An 18,971-nucleotide genomic window follows, 5' to 3' on the forward strand; every position below is an offset into this window, starting at 1 on the left:
GGACTATGAAGAAGGCTGAGCACCGAAGAATTGATGCTTTTGAACTGTGGTGTTGGAGAAGAGTCTTGAGAGTCCCTTGGACTGCAAGGAGATCCAACCAGTCCATTCTGAAGGAGATAAGCCCTGGGATTTCTTTGGAAGGAATGATGCTAAAGCTGAAACTCCAGTACTTTGGCCACCTCATGCAAAGAGTTGACTCACTGGAAAAGACTCTGATGCTGGGAGGGATTGGGAGCTGGAGGAGAAGGGGATGACAGAGGATGAGATGGCTGGATGGCATCACTGACTCGATGGACGTGAGTCTGGGTGAACGCCAGGAGTTGGTGATGGACAGGGAGGCCTGGCGTGCTCCGATTCATGGGAGTCGCAAAGAGTCGGACACAACTGAGCAACTAAACTGAACTGAACTGAATTCCAACAGATAGTGATTGCTGTAAAAAGTCCTTGGAAGGGTAATCCATAGCCTACCATTTATTTATGACTGTATTTTTAGCACAAATGCAAAGAAATGCAAAGATTATGTATTTTTTCATGTCCACCAATAGAATGAAATCTACAAGAGAGAAGGACAATTTAGCACAAACATTTTTGTTTAAGTTCATGACTGTTTGCAGTGAAGTTTGTAAGACTTTACAGTTTATCTTACAGTTTACTTCACAGTTTATCAGTATAGTTTTTTGTGTACAAATAGGTCATATATTTGCCACTTTAGGGGAGAAAAGGGATTTGATAAACTGACAACTAATAAACTAGTAACTTTCTGAGTGAGAGGGATGACTAGTATTAACGCATTTTCAGCAGAAGAAGATACTCATAGAAAAGATAATGCTAGAAATCTACTGTTTCTTAACATTGCTAGTAACTTGTATTGTCAGAAATGGTGTTGTAACGTATATGGAACATACAGTGATCATTTCTTGTATCTATCTATAAGCTGCATGCTGACTTTTCCTATTGGGTGAAAATATTTTGATATTTTTAGATTTCATCTGCTTTTTTCCTTTATCTTTTGCCATGGTTAGGAAACATTGCTTTCTCTGGAATCTCTAAATACTTTTCAAATCTTTAGTGGGATAAGTACTTGCTGATACCATATACTCATTTATTCCAAAAGAACTGAGCCCATTGCTAGCAGACACCATTCTGTTTTTTGTCTTATATAAAGACTTCTATTTCAACCAAAGAGTATATCAGTCTAAGCACTCCAAAAGATTTTTTTGTTGTAGTTTTTCTCAAGTGTACATCCTTTAATTAATATAAGTAGTTTAATAGTTAAAACACATTAATTTTTACATTTCCAGTTTTTAAATAGTTAATCACGCTTTTAAAGAAAAATAGAAACTAAATGTCACTATATTGGTTTGCCATTTGAAGAGATGTGCCTTGAGACACTTTTCTAATGCATTTTCTGATGTTTTTCTCTCTTTGAAGAATACTTTGAAGAGGTCTATAATAACTTGTACGCTCTGGCCTGTTACTTCAATAATTCTGAAGACAAGTGGGTTAGAAACCACTTCTATGAACGATGTTTTAAGATTGCTCAAGTCATCAAAATTGACGGTGGGAAGAAGGAAGCCGAGGCGCATGGACACATGGGGCTGCTCTTCGAGGAGGATGGTGAGTAGCCCTTTGCCAGGCTGCCCAAGGGGCTTTGGAGGCTCTTGAGTCCAGGCAACCAGAAAGCATGTAGGGGTGGAGAAAAAGACTCAAGGCTTGGTGTTAAGAATGTAAGTTGTGTGTGCTATGTGCTCAGTCTTGTCCAACTCTTGGCTACCCCATGGTCTGTAGCCTGCCAGGCTCCTCTGTCCATGGGATACTCCAGACAAGAATACTGGAGTCGGTTGCCATTTCCTCATCCAGGGGATCTTCCTGATCTAGGAATTGAATTGAGCCTCTTGAGTCTCCTGCCTTGGCAGGTGGGTTCTTTACCACTGTGCCACCTGGGAAGAATGTAAGTTATTGAGATTAAAAAGCAAAGGGATGTGACTTTAGACTCACCCTCTGTATTGCTACACTCATACCCCAGCTGCACACTCAGCCTAGAGTTCCCAGCAACATCGTCACAGAGAGAAAACTTCTTCCCAGTCTTCCACCTACATCTTTCCTCCGTATTGCACCATTTCGAATTATTTTTCCTTTTGTATAGACCTTTTCATTCATTTTAACTTGATTTCTCATGTTTGAAAATGGGAAAGAGGAAAGGCACACATGGTGATTTTCCTAATATGCCAAATCCCGTATATACAACCTCTATAACCCAGGTACCACTTGTGGTTACATCATAATTTCTGGAGGAAATATTTCTTTATAAATAATGTCATGCTTAATCATATTATATTAAGACAAGCCAAAGCCTGAGACAAAACAACAAATTCATCAGAAACATATTTCTTATGGTGGTTTAAGAAAGATTGTGAGTAGAAATTTAAGAATTAAAGTTATTTGTGGAAGAATGGTGGTTAGATCATTTACAAACCAAATATATGGGGAGATGAAAATATTTGATCAGAAATAATTCTATTTCTCCCCTCAGAGCACTCTCATTTCCACGAGAGTTTGTCGCAATAGGGTTAAGTTAGAAAATATTTGCTATTTTATGGCTAGAACTGCCTAGGACTTTGAGAAAGGAGGGGAAAAAAAGGCTTTCATGCCTCAGGAAATTGCACGTTGTATTCTGCGGCATGGTAGGTACTGGAGGGCTCTCCTGGGTGATAGGTATGAAGAAGAGCAGAACAATTCAAAGTGGAGAGATCATGGGTACTAGATTCAAGGAGGGCAAGGTGGAGCCAGAAGGAACTGGTGTGGGGAGGATTCACTGGTGGTCCAGTGGCTAAGACGCCAGGTTCCAAATGCAAGGGGGCACAGGTTTGATCCCTGGTCAGAGAACTAGATCCCACATGGTACACACAGAGGCCAAAAAAAAGGTAAGATGTAAAAAAAGAAGGGACTTGTGGGGGACATGAAAGATGGGTGTAATTTAGGCAGGTAAAGAAACAGGAATATATTCTGTAAGATGGAACTACATAGACCAAAGCAAAATTAGAGAAAATGATAGGTGCAGCAACTTGGTTAAAGTGCCAAGTATGTTTCTGAACAGTGACGGGGACTGAGTGTGTATGGAAAGGCTTGGGTTCAGAGTTTGGGCTTCTGTTCCTTCAATCTAAGGAAGGGAGTGTGATAGGAGTCTCACTGTGAGACCCCATGGGAAGAGAAAGGGGGAGTGGTTAGGAAGCTGCTGCATTCATTCCACCTTGAAGGAACAATCCAAGACTATTTAAAAGAATATATTTGAGCATATCCATAGCAAAAAAAAAAAAAATTTTTTTTTTTCGGCTTCCCCTGTGGCATGTGGGATGTCGCTTCCTCAACCAGCGCTTGAACCGGTGCCCCTGCCTTGGGCGCATGGAGTCTTAACCATTATACCACTACAGAAGTCCCTTACAGTACAATTTATGACGTCTCAAAGCAAAAGATTAGCAACATTAAGCAATACCTTTACAACCGAGTTCTGTGCAGTCATGAAATTACAAATTAGAGCCAAATTCATTCGTTTAGCGAGTATTTGTTTAGGACCTAATGTTTAGAGATAAGCTAGCAAGATAGACAAAATATTTTCTTTGCGACACTAAGATTCTACTGGGAAAAACAGGCCTTAACCATTCCTAACTATTGTAACATATGAAGTAGTGGTAAATGCTGTGATGAAAAATAAGGCAAAGGAATAGATAGCAGTTGCTACCTTGCATACAGTGATCACCTTTTAGAAGATGAGGCATGAAGAAGGTGAGGGAGTGAGCCTTGTAAAAACCTGGAGGAAGAGGTTTTAGAGAGAGGATGCAGGGAGTGCAAATGAAGGCTCAGCAGTGTCTGGAACTCAGTGAGGAAGGTGGGGGATGAAAGAAGAGGAGCCAAGTTTAAACCAGGAGGTTGGGATCACATGGGAGCTTGTAGGCCAAGCTGAGGACTTTGGATTTTATTCTACATTGTATGAAAAAGTGAATGTGAAAATGTTAGTTGTACAGTCATGTCTGACTCTTTGCAACCCCTGTAGCCCCATGAACAGTAGCCTGCCAGGCTCCTCTGTCCCTGGCATTCTCTAGGCAGGAATACTGGAATGCTGCCATTTCCTTCTCCTGTGGATCTTCCCAACCCAGGAATTGAACCTGGGTCTCCCGCATTGCAGGCAGGTTCTTACCGTCTGAGCCACCAGGAAATCTCAAAATATATATCAGTTTAAGAAAATGTTCATGGTACATTAAAGAGAAATAAGATCCAAACACAAGGTAAAATATAATTGTATTTGGTATGTGTTATGTACTAACCAAGTGTTCACAGTGGTTGTTTTTTGAATGTGGGGATCATACATAGGTGATTGTAGAATTATGTACTGAAGAGTTATTACTTACTGTAATTGAGAAGTTGTTAAAATTCTAGAGCCTATTGTTAAAAGTAAGGTTCAGTTTTCCAGATTGTAAAAATAGAATAAATTCTTGCTTAAGTAAAATTCAAAGTAAAATCTTTGAGTGAGCTTTTTAAAATGATTATTCTCATTTCATAAGTGAGGTAAATAGTTTTTAAAGCTTTTAAAAAGTGATTACCTTTGTTTTGAAGATGAGGAAACTGTGGCACAAAGAAATTGAGCTTGTTAGTGCTGGGGCTAGTGCTGGCTCAGCTGGCTTCAGAGTCTGTGTTGGCAGCCACTGCCCTACGCAAACCAAGAGTTGCTTTGCTTTCAACTGTAAAAATTCCTGAAAATTACACACTGAAGTGTAATTTAGCACTTTGTTGTTCTCTACTGTAAGTATATCCCTCAGATGTTGTCTGTCTTATTTTGTCTTTATAATTGGAACCATCAAATTCTCTAACTATGAAAATCAAATAATGGAACTTTCAATTACGGACTCCAAAAAAAAATTCAAGAAAGAAGTAACAAATAATATAGGAAAATTAAAGCTGAAGAAGCCAGGGCTACCCTGATGAAAATTTAAGAGTGGCCTCATTGAGTTTCAAATAGCTACCATAGACATATTCTGAACTTTTCTATACATTTTATTTCTGATTTTTAAAACTTGGTGTGATATTTTTTAATTTATTGCAGTAAAAAACACATAATAGAATTTACCATCCTATTTGTGAGTGAGTTCAGTAGTAGTAAGTGTATTCTCACTCTTGTGTAACAACAGTTCTGGTCTCCAGAACTTTTTCATCTAGCAAACCTGGATCTCAATACCCATGAATCAACAATTTCTGACTTTTTAAAATCTGTGAATATGTTTGTATTGGAGGATTTATTAATTGTTTTCTTTCTTTATTTATTCATTCTTCTATTCATTCACTTATTCAACAAATGTTAGAGCTACTTACTAATGGTTACCAATACAATTAGTAACCATATCAACTTAGTGACTGAGAGTGAAAATAGTTTGGGAAATGTGATCAGGGTGGGGCTGCTGTGAGATTACATTCATGGATCAGTGGCTTACTCATAATTAGATGCCCCGCCCTATAGCATGATAAAATGCACCCAAATTCCATAATAAATAGAATGTTTTGTCTATAAACCTATTCTTAAATTAGATTGTGTTTGTTTGGTTTTTTTTGCAACTCCTTTTTGAAAAATCTGAACTAGTTTTCTATGCCCTTAATCAATTCATTGGCCACAAGATCCATGCATGCCTTTATTGCCTGATTTGATAAAATGATTTGAGTTGATATTGATGAAAGTTTTAGAGATTCAGTTTATAAGTTCATAAGTTCATTAATTAATTAATTCATTCATAAGTTCAGTGTACTTACGAGGAGGATAAACTAGGACTACTTAAAATATGGGACTAGAGTGCCATGAGGGCTCACCTGAACACGGGGTCCCCCTGAGGTGATGGTGTGTAGCTTCCGCACATCTGATCTGATGGGTCCAGACAAGCCCCAGGGAGGCCCCGCAGCAACAGCTAGGTGGCAGCTGTGCCCAGAGGCAGGTGGCAGCCTCCTGGTTCCAGGGCGCCCATTCAGGTTAAAGCAGGGTCCCAGCCGGCAGATGGCAAAGGGCAGTTTATCACAGCGCAGTGAAGCAGGCTGCAGTCCAGGGCATGGCTCCAGCACCCTCGGGGAACTAAAGAGCAAATGAACATGAGCAGAAGCCATGTCATGGGGACTGGGCACCTGGGTGCAGTCAGGGCCATTGTTCACCCACAAGTACGCCGTGTGCCCAGAGCACAAACTCTAGTCTCCACTGCTGCTAAAGATGGTGCTGGTATGCAGTGTGGACTGGCTTCCACTGACTCAAAGGCTGGCTGTCTATTCTCCAGTTCAGGTATCTGCTAGGGTAGCAGGCATGGAGTACTCATGGTCTGACAAACACCTGTAGCAGATCAGTGGCCATGTCTTCCTTCAGAATCGTCACCTACTTGGAAGGACAGATGGACAAGCAGCACTGGAGAAAGTTCTCAGACCCTGGGCTGGTAGGAGACATTCCCGTACATTCTAGAGGAGCACACAGAGGTCTGGCAGGGCTGGATGTCAGAGTCTGGGAGAGAGATGGTTTTCTAAGAGCTGTGATTAAGGAAGCACCAGGCTTCTGCCTGGGTATGGTCTGGGACCAATAACAAGATGATGTGCCAGAACATTAACTTCAGTCCTCTCTTGCCAGGTCACTATTTAGTTGTTGGGTCAGGGAACTAGGATCCAAGTCTTGCAGTTGCAGCTTTATTGGTCATAAGCAAAGAACTGGTGGGGCTGAGCACATCAGCATTCAGAGTTGAGCAAGAACCAACAGCCGTGACCTTCCTTGCTTCCACTGACTTAGGATCTGAGTCCAAGCCTTGCCTTTGACCAAATTGATGAACTTGGTACTGAGACTAGCCAGTTTCCTTGGAGTCTTGTAAGAGTTGAGTCTGTTTTCTGGGAGAGCTAACCTGGAAGATTAGAATTGGTCAAGGAAACACTTGATTTCTATCTAGCTCTCTGTCCTGTCCTGTCTCCCCTTAGTTCAAAGAGGGCTGGCTTCAAGCAGCATCTCTCACTCTACCAACAGTCTATTCCATTTCAACTCATATGGACTTGGAATGTGGACCTCCCATCTTGGGAGACAGAAGGATGATAAGAGTAGATGTTGGGTGACTACCCTTGGTGCTAATCATCTTCCCTGAGAACAGGCAGGGGGAGGCCCTTGTAGGAACAGCTTAGGAAGTGCACATCTTCCAGTTCCAAAGTTTTTCATCTGTAGCTGTAACACAGGGATTGAGTAAAGGCTGACCCAGACCCACAGCGCTGATGCCAGATTCTCCTAGTAACTGGGACTTCTACAGAAGAGTTGTCCTGGTTGGCTTGGTCAGTTCAGGGCCTACAGTTTACTGTTGACAGCCAATTCTTTGGACAAATTCTGGATGGTGTATTCCAATGGGATTTACCAGGGGGGCAGAAGGAACCAGAAGGAGGGTGGTGTTATGAAGGTACAGTGGAATGGCTCCCCCTCCCCCAATCCATCTAGTAGGGCAAGACAGATCCAACACGAGGGGCCCCACTATATGGGCTTCCCTGGTACCTCAGGTGGTAAAGAATCTGCCTGCAATGTAGGAGACTGGGTTCAATCCCTGGGTTGGGAAGATCCCCTGGAGAAGGGCATGGCAACCCACTCCAGTATTCTTGCCTGAAGAGTTCAATGTACAGAGGAGCCTGGTGACCTACAGTCCATGGGGTCGCAAAGAGTTGGATACGACTGAGCGACAAACACACACACACACCGTTGTAAAGGACTGTCCCCTTTACCATCTTCATCTCATGGAGGGAGGTAGAATTTGGAAGCCCACTTTTCTTGTCTTGTACATAGATTTGGTGGTGGTTTAGTCACTAAGTCATGTCTGACTCTTGCGATGTCATGGACTGTAACCTGCCAGGCTCCTCTGTCCACGGGATTCTCCAGGCAAGCATACTGGAGTGCCATTTCGTTCTCCAAGGGATCTTCCTGACCCAGGAATCAAATCCAGGTCTCCTGCATTGCAGGCAGGTTCTTACTTCCCTGGTGACTCAGAAAGTATAGAATCTACCTGCAGTGCAGGAGACATGGGTTTGATCGTGGGTTTGATCCCTGGAGAAGGGAATGGCAACTCACTACAGTATTCTGGCCTGGAGAATTCCATGAACTGTATAGTCCATGAGGTCACAAAGAGTCAGACACGACTGAGTGACTTTCACTTTCACTCTATACTGTCTTGTAATAGTCAGCCCTTTCCTAACACATCCTCCACCCATTGTAAGGAAGATGCCCCCTTTCATTTTTTTTGCATGAATTTTATGAGGGGCAGTAGTTCAGCTTTCCTCTCAGTGAAGTGTCCACTGTGTATTAGGTAATTACTTTCAATATCATACACACACACCACCAAAGGAATTCTATCACTGAGAGTCCTAACCCCATAGGGCTTCCACTGCTAAGGATTGTTCAAAGCTAGTTCCTGCTAATGATCTCTAGCTAGCCATCCTGAAGGCTGAACCACAGTATCACTAGCATTTTCTTCCCAGTCCCATCTTGGTCTTTGATTTCTTTCCAGCCCCCCTGACTTGCTTCCAGAAGGCCATGTTATTGGCCTGGAGAGATGCCCGGTTTGCTGGGACAACTGCCATGCTAACAAAGTAATTGGTCAGCCGCACTCACAGCAGGCTTACCAGAGCCGTGCTGCTCTGAGGAAACTCAGAGAGACAGGAGCAGAGCAGGTGTGCAGGTCTCCCATTGCCCTTCCATTGGATGCTCTGTGTTTAGGGAACTGTTGTCATACTCTTGGTATAATTGGGGACCAGACCCAATAACAACATGACATGGCAGAGCCTTGACACAAGCTCTGTCTTGTCACCTCAGCATTGACCATTTGATGTCAGATCAGCCAGCCCTTCCCCTATGATTGGTATGGAGGAGCGGATGAGGTCTCTGCATTATGACTGCGATCACAGGATTGTTTGTTGTTTGGAGAACGAAATGGCAACCCGCTCCAGTATTCTTGCCTGGAGAATCCCATGGACAAAGGAGCCTGGTGGGCTACAGTCCCTGGGGTTGCAAAGAGTCAGATATGACTGAGCAACTAACACACATAGAGTATGGCAAAGAAAATTATAGGATATGTCATAAGGTTTGCCACGTAGGCATTCATAATTTTGGGAGCCCCAACCTCTTTCCTGTCAGGAGAGAACTCTAGGGTCTAAGCCTTCGCTATAGATCAGGATTTATTGCCCTAAAAACACTAAACCTAACATCTGGTCCCATCACTTCGTGGGAAATAGATGGGGAAACAGTGGAAACAGTGTCAGACTTTATTTTTTGCGGCTCCAAAATCACTGCAGATGGTGACTGCGGCCATGAAATTAAAAGACGCTTACTCCTTGGAAGGAAAGTTATGTCCAACCTAGATAGCATATTCAAAAGCAGAGACATTATTTTGCCAACAAAGGTTCATCTGGTCAAGGCTATGGTTTTTCCTGTGGTCATGTATGGATGTGAGAGTTGGACTGTGAAGAAGGCTGAGCACCGAAGAATTGATGCTTTTGAACTGTGGTGTTGGAGAAGACTCTTGAGAGTCCCTTGGACTGCAAGGAGATCTAACCAGTCCATTCTGAAGGAGATCAGCCCTGGGATTTCTTTGGAAGGAATGATGCTGAAGCTGAAACTCCAGTACTTTGGCCACCTCATGCGAAGAGTTGACTCATTGGAAAAGACTCTGGTGCTGGGAGGGATTGGGGGCAGGAGGAGAAGGGGAAGACAAAGGATGAGATGGCTGGATGGCATCACTGACTCGATGGACGTGAGTCTGAGTGAACTCCGGGAGTTGGTGATGGATAGGGAGGCCTGGCGTGCTGCGATTCATGGGGTTGCAAAGAGTCGGACACGACTGAGTGACTGAACTGAACTGGTTTCTTTGGAACTTTGCCAGAGTCCATCTCTTTTTCTAGGAAACTAGTCTACAGGGTATCAGTTCTGGACAAGTTAACCGTTATTTGTTAAATCTGGAAGTTCTGTGTAAGGAGTGACGTGAACATGCAGAGACTAGGGTCAGATTATGAACACAGAAGTGGTATCCTTTAAAAACTAGGAGCAAGTCGGTAAGGTGATAAGCTTCAAAAGGATCTCTACCACCAAAGACTCGCTATTTCAAAGAGTGGATCAAAGCGGAAGCATCAGTTAAGCCAGAAGATCCCTGTGCTATACAATACGTTCTCATTAGTTGTTGGCTTTCTATGCAGTATCAGTAGTGTACATGCGGTGACCTGAATGCAGAGGAAGTCCAAAAGGGGGGGTGTATGTATGTGTATGGCTGATTCATTCTGCTGGACAGTAGCGACTAACACGTTGTAAAGCAACTATAGTCCAATAAAAATTAATTAAGAACAAACGAATGAACAAAAGTAAGAGAAGATCCAATTTCAGTCCTAGAAGAATGCCTGCTAGATGCTGGAATTGAGTTAGTGCTAGTCTTACCAGTGAGCAGATCCAAGGGCAGACTGTCCATTCCGCTCGCCTTTAAATACCTAGACTAAATATTCCCAATTGAGAGATATAGAAAATGAAAGAAAAACAAACCATTAATCTGAAAAACAAACCTATAAATGCAATAATTAGAAAATTTCCTAGTGTCTTCAGGAAGATACAAGAAGACAGAAAAGTTTAAGGATAAAACTAAATGAGATGACAGTGAGCACCAGATGAAGTAAGGAAGGCTTTCAGTGAAATGCAGATTTCATTTCAGTGAAATGAAATTATTCATAATTTCAATGAAATGAAATTAATTGGTAGAATTAAACTACAGAGGGGAAAAAGAAAAGAGCAGGATTGTGTGCATGTTCAGTCACTTCAGTCGTGTCCAGCTCTTTGCAACCCTATGGACTGTAGCCCACCAGGCTCTTCTGTCCATGGAATTTTCCTGGCAAGAATACATGCCTTCCTCCAGGAGATCTTCCCAATCCAGAGATCAAACCGTGTCTCCTGCATCTCTAGCATTGCAGACGGATTCTTTACTACTGAGCCACAGGGAAAGCCCTAGTGTATAAAAGTTGACACCATGGAATATTGAAGCAGTGGTTTGAGGGCAGGCAGACTTGAAACGTTTTCCCAAAATGTAGGTGAAAGACTAAGAAATGAAAACACTGACATTATGAAGTTGGAAGTTTCTGAGATAGAATAGATAATAGCTGAAATGAAAACAATAACCAAAGACATTTTAAGAAAGCTTTCTTGACACCCCCCCCCAAAAGATCTGAGTATGCAGACTGAAATAGCTCTTTATTTTCTAGTCAAAAGTATAAGGAAAGATCCATAACTAGATAATTCTCTGGAAATTTTTTGAACGACTCAGATTAAGACAGATTCCCACCTTTATCTGAAGAGAAAACACAGATTGCCTGCATTGAAAGCAAAATTAGTCTCATTTTTTTCCTCCTTTGCAACAAAAAATGCCATGAAACAAGCAAACAAAAAGGTAGAGTCCAGGGGATTTGAGGGTAGGGGAAAGAGAATGGGCTGCTGTAAACTTGAGAATATGCTACAGAAGTAAGTTCTATTCCCATGTGAAGCAACTGGAAGATATTCTTACACATGCAAGCTTCAGAAAGCACACTGTGGATGTGGTTTCCCTGTATGCCATATTCTGTAACCCGACAAGAGATAAATCAAAAGTAAAAATTTTAAGAAGAAGGGGGTCCTAATATAAAAGAACTGACAGTATGCACTGGAATTGGTTAAATATTAAGTGTATACAAAATGTCAATAATTTTGGAGATAGAAAATACAAAGTATAAAAATCATGTTGTATACAGTATACACTCCTTTGAAGGAATGTTTAAAATTGTGTGATTTAAATTTTTCCCTTTATGACTTTTTAAACATTTTATGGTAATGTTAATTACTTCAGTGTCTTATTTTAAGATTAAATTTTATAAGAAACAGTTAAACATAAACTATAAAAAATAGAAACTATAAAAAATAGAAACTATAGGCAAGCATTTAGTTTAGTCTTAGATGGGAAAGACCTTTGAAACATAAAAACAATGGAACAAAGCACAAGAAAAGTGATGGGATTTATGGAAAGATAATGATATCTTCTCACTGCTCCAAGCTCAGAACCAATTCAGAAGAAATATGGGAATCAAATAGATCATAATTGCTAAGGCTAGGTGAGGAACAGAGCTTATATCTGTTCAAATCAAATCTGTTCTCTCACAGGATTCATCATAACCACCTAGTTGCTGCAAGTCAGCTCATGCTCAGACTTTCCTGTGGGTTCTAAGCCTGTGCCTGTGGACTTCAGGATGGCACTTGAGAACAGAGTCTAGAGAAAATGAAAGTTCAGGATTTCACCAGTCAGATATATTGTTGTTCCTTCTCTGTGGTAAGAAGTAAATAGGGAAGGAGACAGGAGGTCCCCTCATGCAAACAGAAAGCTAGTGAAATAGCTTTCCTCTTTGAGAAATACTAACAGATTTGATACATACTTCAAGAAAAATGATTTATTGAAGACCTCATACAATTAAAGAGAAGCTAAAACTTGAAATTATTGGAAACAAATATGATAACAGATTAGTATAATTGTTATATAAAGAACATTTACAAATTGGTAAGAAAAAAACACTTAAAACACATAGCATTACTACAAACAAAGCTAGTGGATGTGATGGGAATTCCTGCTGTGCTCTTTCATATCCTAAAAGATGATGCTGTGAAAGTGCTGCACTCATTATGCCAGCAAATTTAGAAAACTCAGCAGTGGCTACAGGACTGGAAAAGGTCAGTTTTTTCATTCCAGTCCCAAATAAAGGCAATGCCAAAGAATGCTCAGACTGTCACACAACTCCCCTCATTTCGCATGCTGGCAAGATTATGCTCAAAATTCTTCAAGCTAGGCTTCAGCGGTACATGAACTGAGAAATTCCAGATGTACATGCTGGATTTAGAAAAGGCAAAGGAACCAGAGATCAAATTGCCAGCATCTGCTGGATCATAGGAAAAGCAAAGGAATTTCAGAAAAACATCTACTTATGGCCTCATGACTACGCTAAAGCCTTTGACTGTGTCACAACAAATGATGCACATTTGATGAAATACAACAAACTGTGGAATATTCTTAAAGAGATGGGAATACCAGACCACCTTACTTGCCTACTGAGAAACCTGTATATAGGTTAAGAAGGAACAGTTAGAACTGGACGTGGAACCACAGACTGGTACAAAACTGGGAAAGGAGTATATCAAGAGAACATCAGGTGACAGGTATATTGTTACCCTGCTTATTTAACTTATATGTAGAGTATATCATGTGAAATGCTGGGCTGGATGAATCACAAGCTGGAATCCACAACCTCAGACATGCAGCTGATACCACCTTAATGGCAGAAAGCGAAGAGGAACTGAAGAGCCTCTTGATGAAGGTGAAAGAGAAGAGTGAAAAAGCTGGCTTAAAACTCAACATTCAAAAACTAATATCATGACATCTGGTCCCATCACTTCATGGCAAATAGAAGCAGGGGGGAGTGGAAACAGTGACATTCTATTTTCTTGGACTGCAAAATCACTGAGGATGGTGACTGCAGCCATGATATTAAAAGATGCTTGCTCGTTGGAATAAAAGCCACGACAAACTTAGACAGCTTACTAAAAAGGAGAGACATTAGTTTTCTGACAGAGGTCTGTCTAGTGAAAGCTCTGGTTTTTCTGGTAGTCATGTATGGATGTGAGAGTTGGACCATAAAGAAGGCTGAGAGCTGAAGAATTGATGCTTTCAAACTGTGGTGTTGGAGAAGACTCTTGAGAGTCCCTTGGACAGCAAGGAGATCAAACCAGTCAATCCTAAAGGAAATCAATCCTAAATATTCATTAGAAGGACTGATGCTGAAGCTCCAATATTTTTGGCCACCTGATGGGAAGCACTGACTCATTGGAAAAGACCCCAGTGGCTGGGAAAGATTGAAGGCAGAAGAAGGAGGAGACAGAGGATGAGATGGTTGGATGGCATCACAGACTCAGTGGACGTGAGTTCAGGCAAACTCAGGGAGATAGTGAAGGGCAGAGAAACCTGGCATGCTGCAGTCACAAAGAGTCATGCACACAAAGAAAATAGAATGACACGACTAGGTGGCTAAACAACAATAAATTATATACAATAAAGTCTTATCCAGCCAGTCAAAGTGCTATTTTCCAATGATTATAGTAATAAGAGCCACTACTTATTGAGTGCTATGTGTCAGTCACTATAAAAGTCCAAATTCTGGCCAATGGTTTATGAGTACTCACTTCCAGGCTGAAGCTTGGAGGAGCAGCTATGAGTCCTTCCTTTTAACTCTGTTTTTGCCATGGTGGCCATGGAGGAATTATGAGATGGTGAAATCTTGAGTTGGAAGCAGCCTGTTCCCTGAATGAGCATTTGGAGGGGAGCCGCTCAAGAGAGTCACCCAACCCTAAGGGGGCTTCACCTGAACATAAAATTACTTTGTCTAAGGCCCTGGGATTTCAGGGTCTGTTTACTACCATGGTGAAGCCTCATCTAACTTTGGCTGATACAGTCTCCAACACTTGCATGCCCTCATTTGAATGAAGAATTTCACAAGTCCTGTGAATGGCTTTTGGCTGTTTCTCTGAAAATGTCACACTAAAGCTTTCCTTTGGGATGTGATATATAATGTCTTTGTGCTTTTCCAAACACTTCCATTTTAACATTTTGAGACACTTTACAAATCTTTCTCAATTTACTAACATAACTTAGTCTCCCAAAAATTCCATTTCTATTTTTAATGTAGAAAACATAGATGCATTTTACAACATGTTTCTATATTGTTTGAATATAATAGATGAGCAACATATTTATGATCCAGAAAATAAAAATAGGTGACTTTTAAAGCTCGCTGATCTAGAATCACTCCATCACAAGTCTGTTTTGTCTAGCAGGCAAAACAGGGTCCTAAACTATTTCAACATCCCATGATTATCATTATTGAAGACTAAATCCGAGAGGAAATAAATAGTGGTCTACTTGGCTGATCCCGTCTTGAAGTGTTAGCACAGAGACTTAGTACCTGATCATGGGTCTTGAAATTGGGATCCAAAACTTGAGCTCGCTCAGTTAGTCTGGACTTCTCACTCCTTTCACTGAAATCTCTCAAAGCTCCCTCTAGGCTAATTCAGTAACTCAGTGTGGAAGAACCACCAAGCATGAGAGCAAAGATGTCGAAAGTACACTAATAGCAGATGTGATTGTCAGCATTGAAAACTGCTCACAGACACCTCAGAAACGCATCAAATGAGAGCATTGAACCAATTTCACAGATTCTCTAGATGCCTTATCTGAGAAATCAAGGGAGTCTGATCTGCTATCCTCAAGATAACCTACCCTGAAAGTATCTCTGCCACTCAGCCCCACTGAACCATCATCTCAGGTAATGCATACAGCTGGAAACATCTAGCTGTCTGTGGACATTCTCAGAACAGGTTTTCACTGCTGAAGGACAGCTTTAGAGACACACATGTTACATGTAGATCCTTACCATGAACACTCAGACTCTCATCCTATGAGAGTTGTTTTTGTTGTTGTTTTAGTCGCTCAGTCATGCCCAACTCTTTGCGACCCCATGCAAAGCCCACCAGGCTCCTCTGTCCATGGAATTCTCCAGGCACGAATACTGAAGTGGGTTGCCATTCCCTTCTCCAGGGCATCTTCCCAACCCAAGGATAGGACCCAAGTCTCCCACACTGCACGCAGGTTTTTTTTGTTTTTTTTTTTAACCGTCTGAGCCACCAGGGAAGCCTAGAGACATTAGGTGGCCTCGAACCATTCCAGTATATCTGCTCAAAAGAAGAAAGCCCTGTAACTCTGCTCACCAACCTAATGTTCATAGGCTTCTGTATCCTTATATTTTTATTTTCCAGCTGCCCCAGCCTTGGGGCAGTGATTCTGTGCAGGATGGTTGCCTTTCTCAACCTGTTTTCTCAAGCAACAAATATGATTGTTAATGTTGACTTAGACAACATTGTTACGAAAATGCCCGAATCTCAACCCACACATCCTGCCCCTGAGGCAGAAGTAGTAAGGCAACCACAGGTCATGGGCTGTGGTAAAAGGAAAGCAGGCGAGGGTCTTATGCTCCCTGAAGTTCTACAGTCTCTCTCTCCCACCTAGAAAAAGCACCGGGATTCAAATGAGTAGGACTTTTAAAAATGTGTGCTCATTCACTCAGTCATGTCCGACTCTGCAATGCCATGAACTGTGTAGCCCACCAGGCTCTTCTGTCCATGGGATTCTCCAGGCAAGAATACTGGAGTGGGGTACCATTTCCTTCTCCAAGGAACTTTTAAAAATGGGTAAATCATCGTTATATGTTAAAAAAAAAAAAGCATTCCAAAAGTTCGGTTGTTTCTTGTTACAAAAATTATTGGCAACACTTATAGAATTGATCACGACACACAATTGGGCCTCAACACTGTTCAGAGTAGTTTCTGGCTCTGCTCAACCTGGAGTTTGACTCATAAATTTCTGGGACCCTTTTCATTGTTGCCATCAACAGCCTGGCTTTCTTCCCTCCCACCTTGCCCTCTGTATCTCTCTGTGTACATTCGTATTTACAGAACCATCATCTGCTAGACCGTTAGACCCCCTCCTTCATTGGATGCCTCTTCAGAAAGTAAAGGAGCCCTCTAGTCCCCACCCTGTCTCCTCTCTGCTTGAGCTCAGATTACCGGCACGGGCTCCCACCTGCACCTCACTCGTAGCCATGTCTGGGATACTAGTTGTATCTGTGTTTAGTGGGGTAATAAGCCTTTGTACCCCCAGCCTGCAGTCTCTTATCCAGGAGCCACATGCACTGCCCTGGCCTCCTTCGCTTCGCCAGTGTTGGTGCTGACTGCTCTCAGTACCGTACACAACCAAGACGGGACCATACTGCATATGAATCTGATACTCATTTGGAGAAAATTTTCAGTCATATTTGCTATGGATTGAATTGGGACACATTAAGAGATGTTGATTTTTTTTGTTGTTGTTTAAGAAAAAGCCTTTTTTTTTTAAATTTTATTTACTTGTTTATTTTTGTCTGTCCTGGGTCTTCATTGCTGCGCGTTGACTTTCTCTGCTTGTGGTCAGTGGGCCACTCGCTAGTTGTGGTATGCGGGCTTCTCACTGCAGTGCCTTCTCTTGTTGGGGCGCATACTCCCCGCCACCAGGGAAGCCCTTCTAGGTGTGGGCTTCAGTAATTTTGGCTCATGGGCTCTGCAGTGCGGGTTCAGTAGTTAAGGCACACGAACTTAGTTGCTCCCACGGCATTTGGAATCTTCCCCTACCAGGGATCAAACCCATGTCCCCTGAATTGGCAGGCAGACTCTTAACCACTGGATCACCAGGGAAGTCCCCAAGAGGTTGACTTCTCAACTTCAAGTACATGTGAATGTGACCTTATTTGGAAATAGAGTCTTGGCGAACGATTGAGTTGAAATGAGGTAATTAGGTGGCCCCAATCTGATATGACCGGCTTCCTTATAAAAAGGGGAAATTTGGATGCAGAGAAAGACATGTACAGAGGGAAGATGTGAAGACATAAGGAGAACCTCATCTACAGGCCAAGGACCAGGGGACCTCCCTGGTGGTCCAGTGGTTAAGACTCACCTTCCAATGCCAAGAGTACTGACTCGACCCCTGGTTGGGGAGCTAAGATCCCACGTGCCGCAGCCAAAGAAAAAAAAAATTCAAAGAACACCTGCTAGGAGTGAGGTGTGGAACAGATTCTCCCCCACAAGCTCCAGGAGGAACTAGCCTTGCTAACCCACATCTTGATTTTGGACTTCCAGCCTCCAGGACTATGAGAGAGTAGATTCTGTTATTTAAGCCATCCAGTTGTGGTGCTCTGTTACAGCAGCCTCAGGAAACTAATACAATATTTGATATAGTGTCAGTGATTTTTATTAACTAAAAAAAAAAAGTGTTTTTTTAGGAAAAAACTGTTATTTTAGGAAAAAATAAAGGAATATAATAGTGGTGGATGATATAATTTGACATGAAAAGGATGTAATGTTCTCTCGTTTTAAACACTTATCGTGGGTGGTGATCAATTGAATATTATCTAAAATAATATAAGGAGATTTTTTTTTTAAAACTCCTTAATATCTAGTATAAACAATCTCTTCCTAGAGTTTTGGCTTTTTACCTTACTCTATATTCCATTACAAAAATGACTTCATTTGGTGAATATTTTTATTCTTCAGCATTTGAAATGAAACTTATCATCACAGTATCAGTTCTCCAAAAAAAAGGTTGAAATATAATAATATAATCAAAGATTTTAATATTGTCAAAGATGCTACGTCAAATGGATAGAAATTTCATGGTAATTTCTTATTTGTCATGGAATAATGTTTGCCAGTTTATTAGAAAAACAGCCTTAATAACTAAAAGAAATGCAAAGGATATATCAGTTTTTAGTGTGGTATTTTATTTTCTCTTTCATTTTATTAAAAATTAATAGCGATGTAAGCTCTGTTGAGAGGATTTAAAACCCATCAAATATACAAAATCTCAACTGAGGCAGCCCTGGAGAAGGGCACCAGTGCTGTGGAATGGTGGCAGACTTACTTTGCTTTAAATGCTTTTTCACACTATTAGAATTGGTTCTTGTGTGTGCGCTCTTTTATTTGGAAAGCAAAACTAGCTAATTTTAAAGATTTCATTGAATTACTAAGTAAAGAGAAGGACAGAAGGTTTTTACAGTTGATAAAAATAATAATGATGAAGATTAAAGAACTATTAGAGATCCAATCATATTGTTAATCATGAAGAAAAGTTGGGGAGGGGATGTTAATTACTGATTGGTTATTTGGATAGCAAGGGAACTCCAAATCTACAAGGGTATTAGAAACATGGGACAAAAGCTTTAATAAAGATATAAGATATATAATAAGTTTATTATATAAAGATATAAGGCAAATATTAGTCATGGTTGATAGACACTGGATGACCATC

The 18,971-nt window shown here is 41.3% G+C and overlaps 1 protein-coding gene across 1 annotated transcript in view; it reads left to right on the plus strand.

Annotated features, from left to right (window-relative positions):
• The window catches only part of TTC29 (tetratricopeptide repeat domain 29), a 279,515-nt gene that overhangs the window by 45,685 nt on the left and 214,859 nt on the right, over window positions 1–18,971 (plus strand). The window contains exon 6 of the mRNA XM_086346476.1: window positions 1,432–1,617. Coding sequence (XP_086202602.1) covers window positions 1,432–1,617 — 186 coding nt within the window. The remainder of the gene's footprint in view (window positions 1–1,431; window positions 1,618–18,971) is intronic.

Source organism: Bos grunniens, chromosome 17 (assembly GCF_055505025.1).
Source record: "Bos grunniens cultivar Pamir isolate PY7600 chromosome 17, Bosgru_T2T1.0, whole genome shotgun sequence".
Taxonomy (NCBI): Eukaryota; Metazoa; Chordata; class Mammalia; order Artiodactyla; family Bovidae; genus Bos; species Bos grunniens.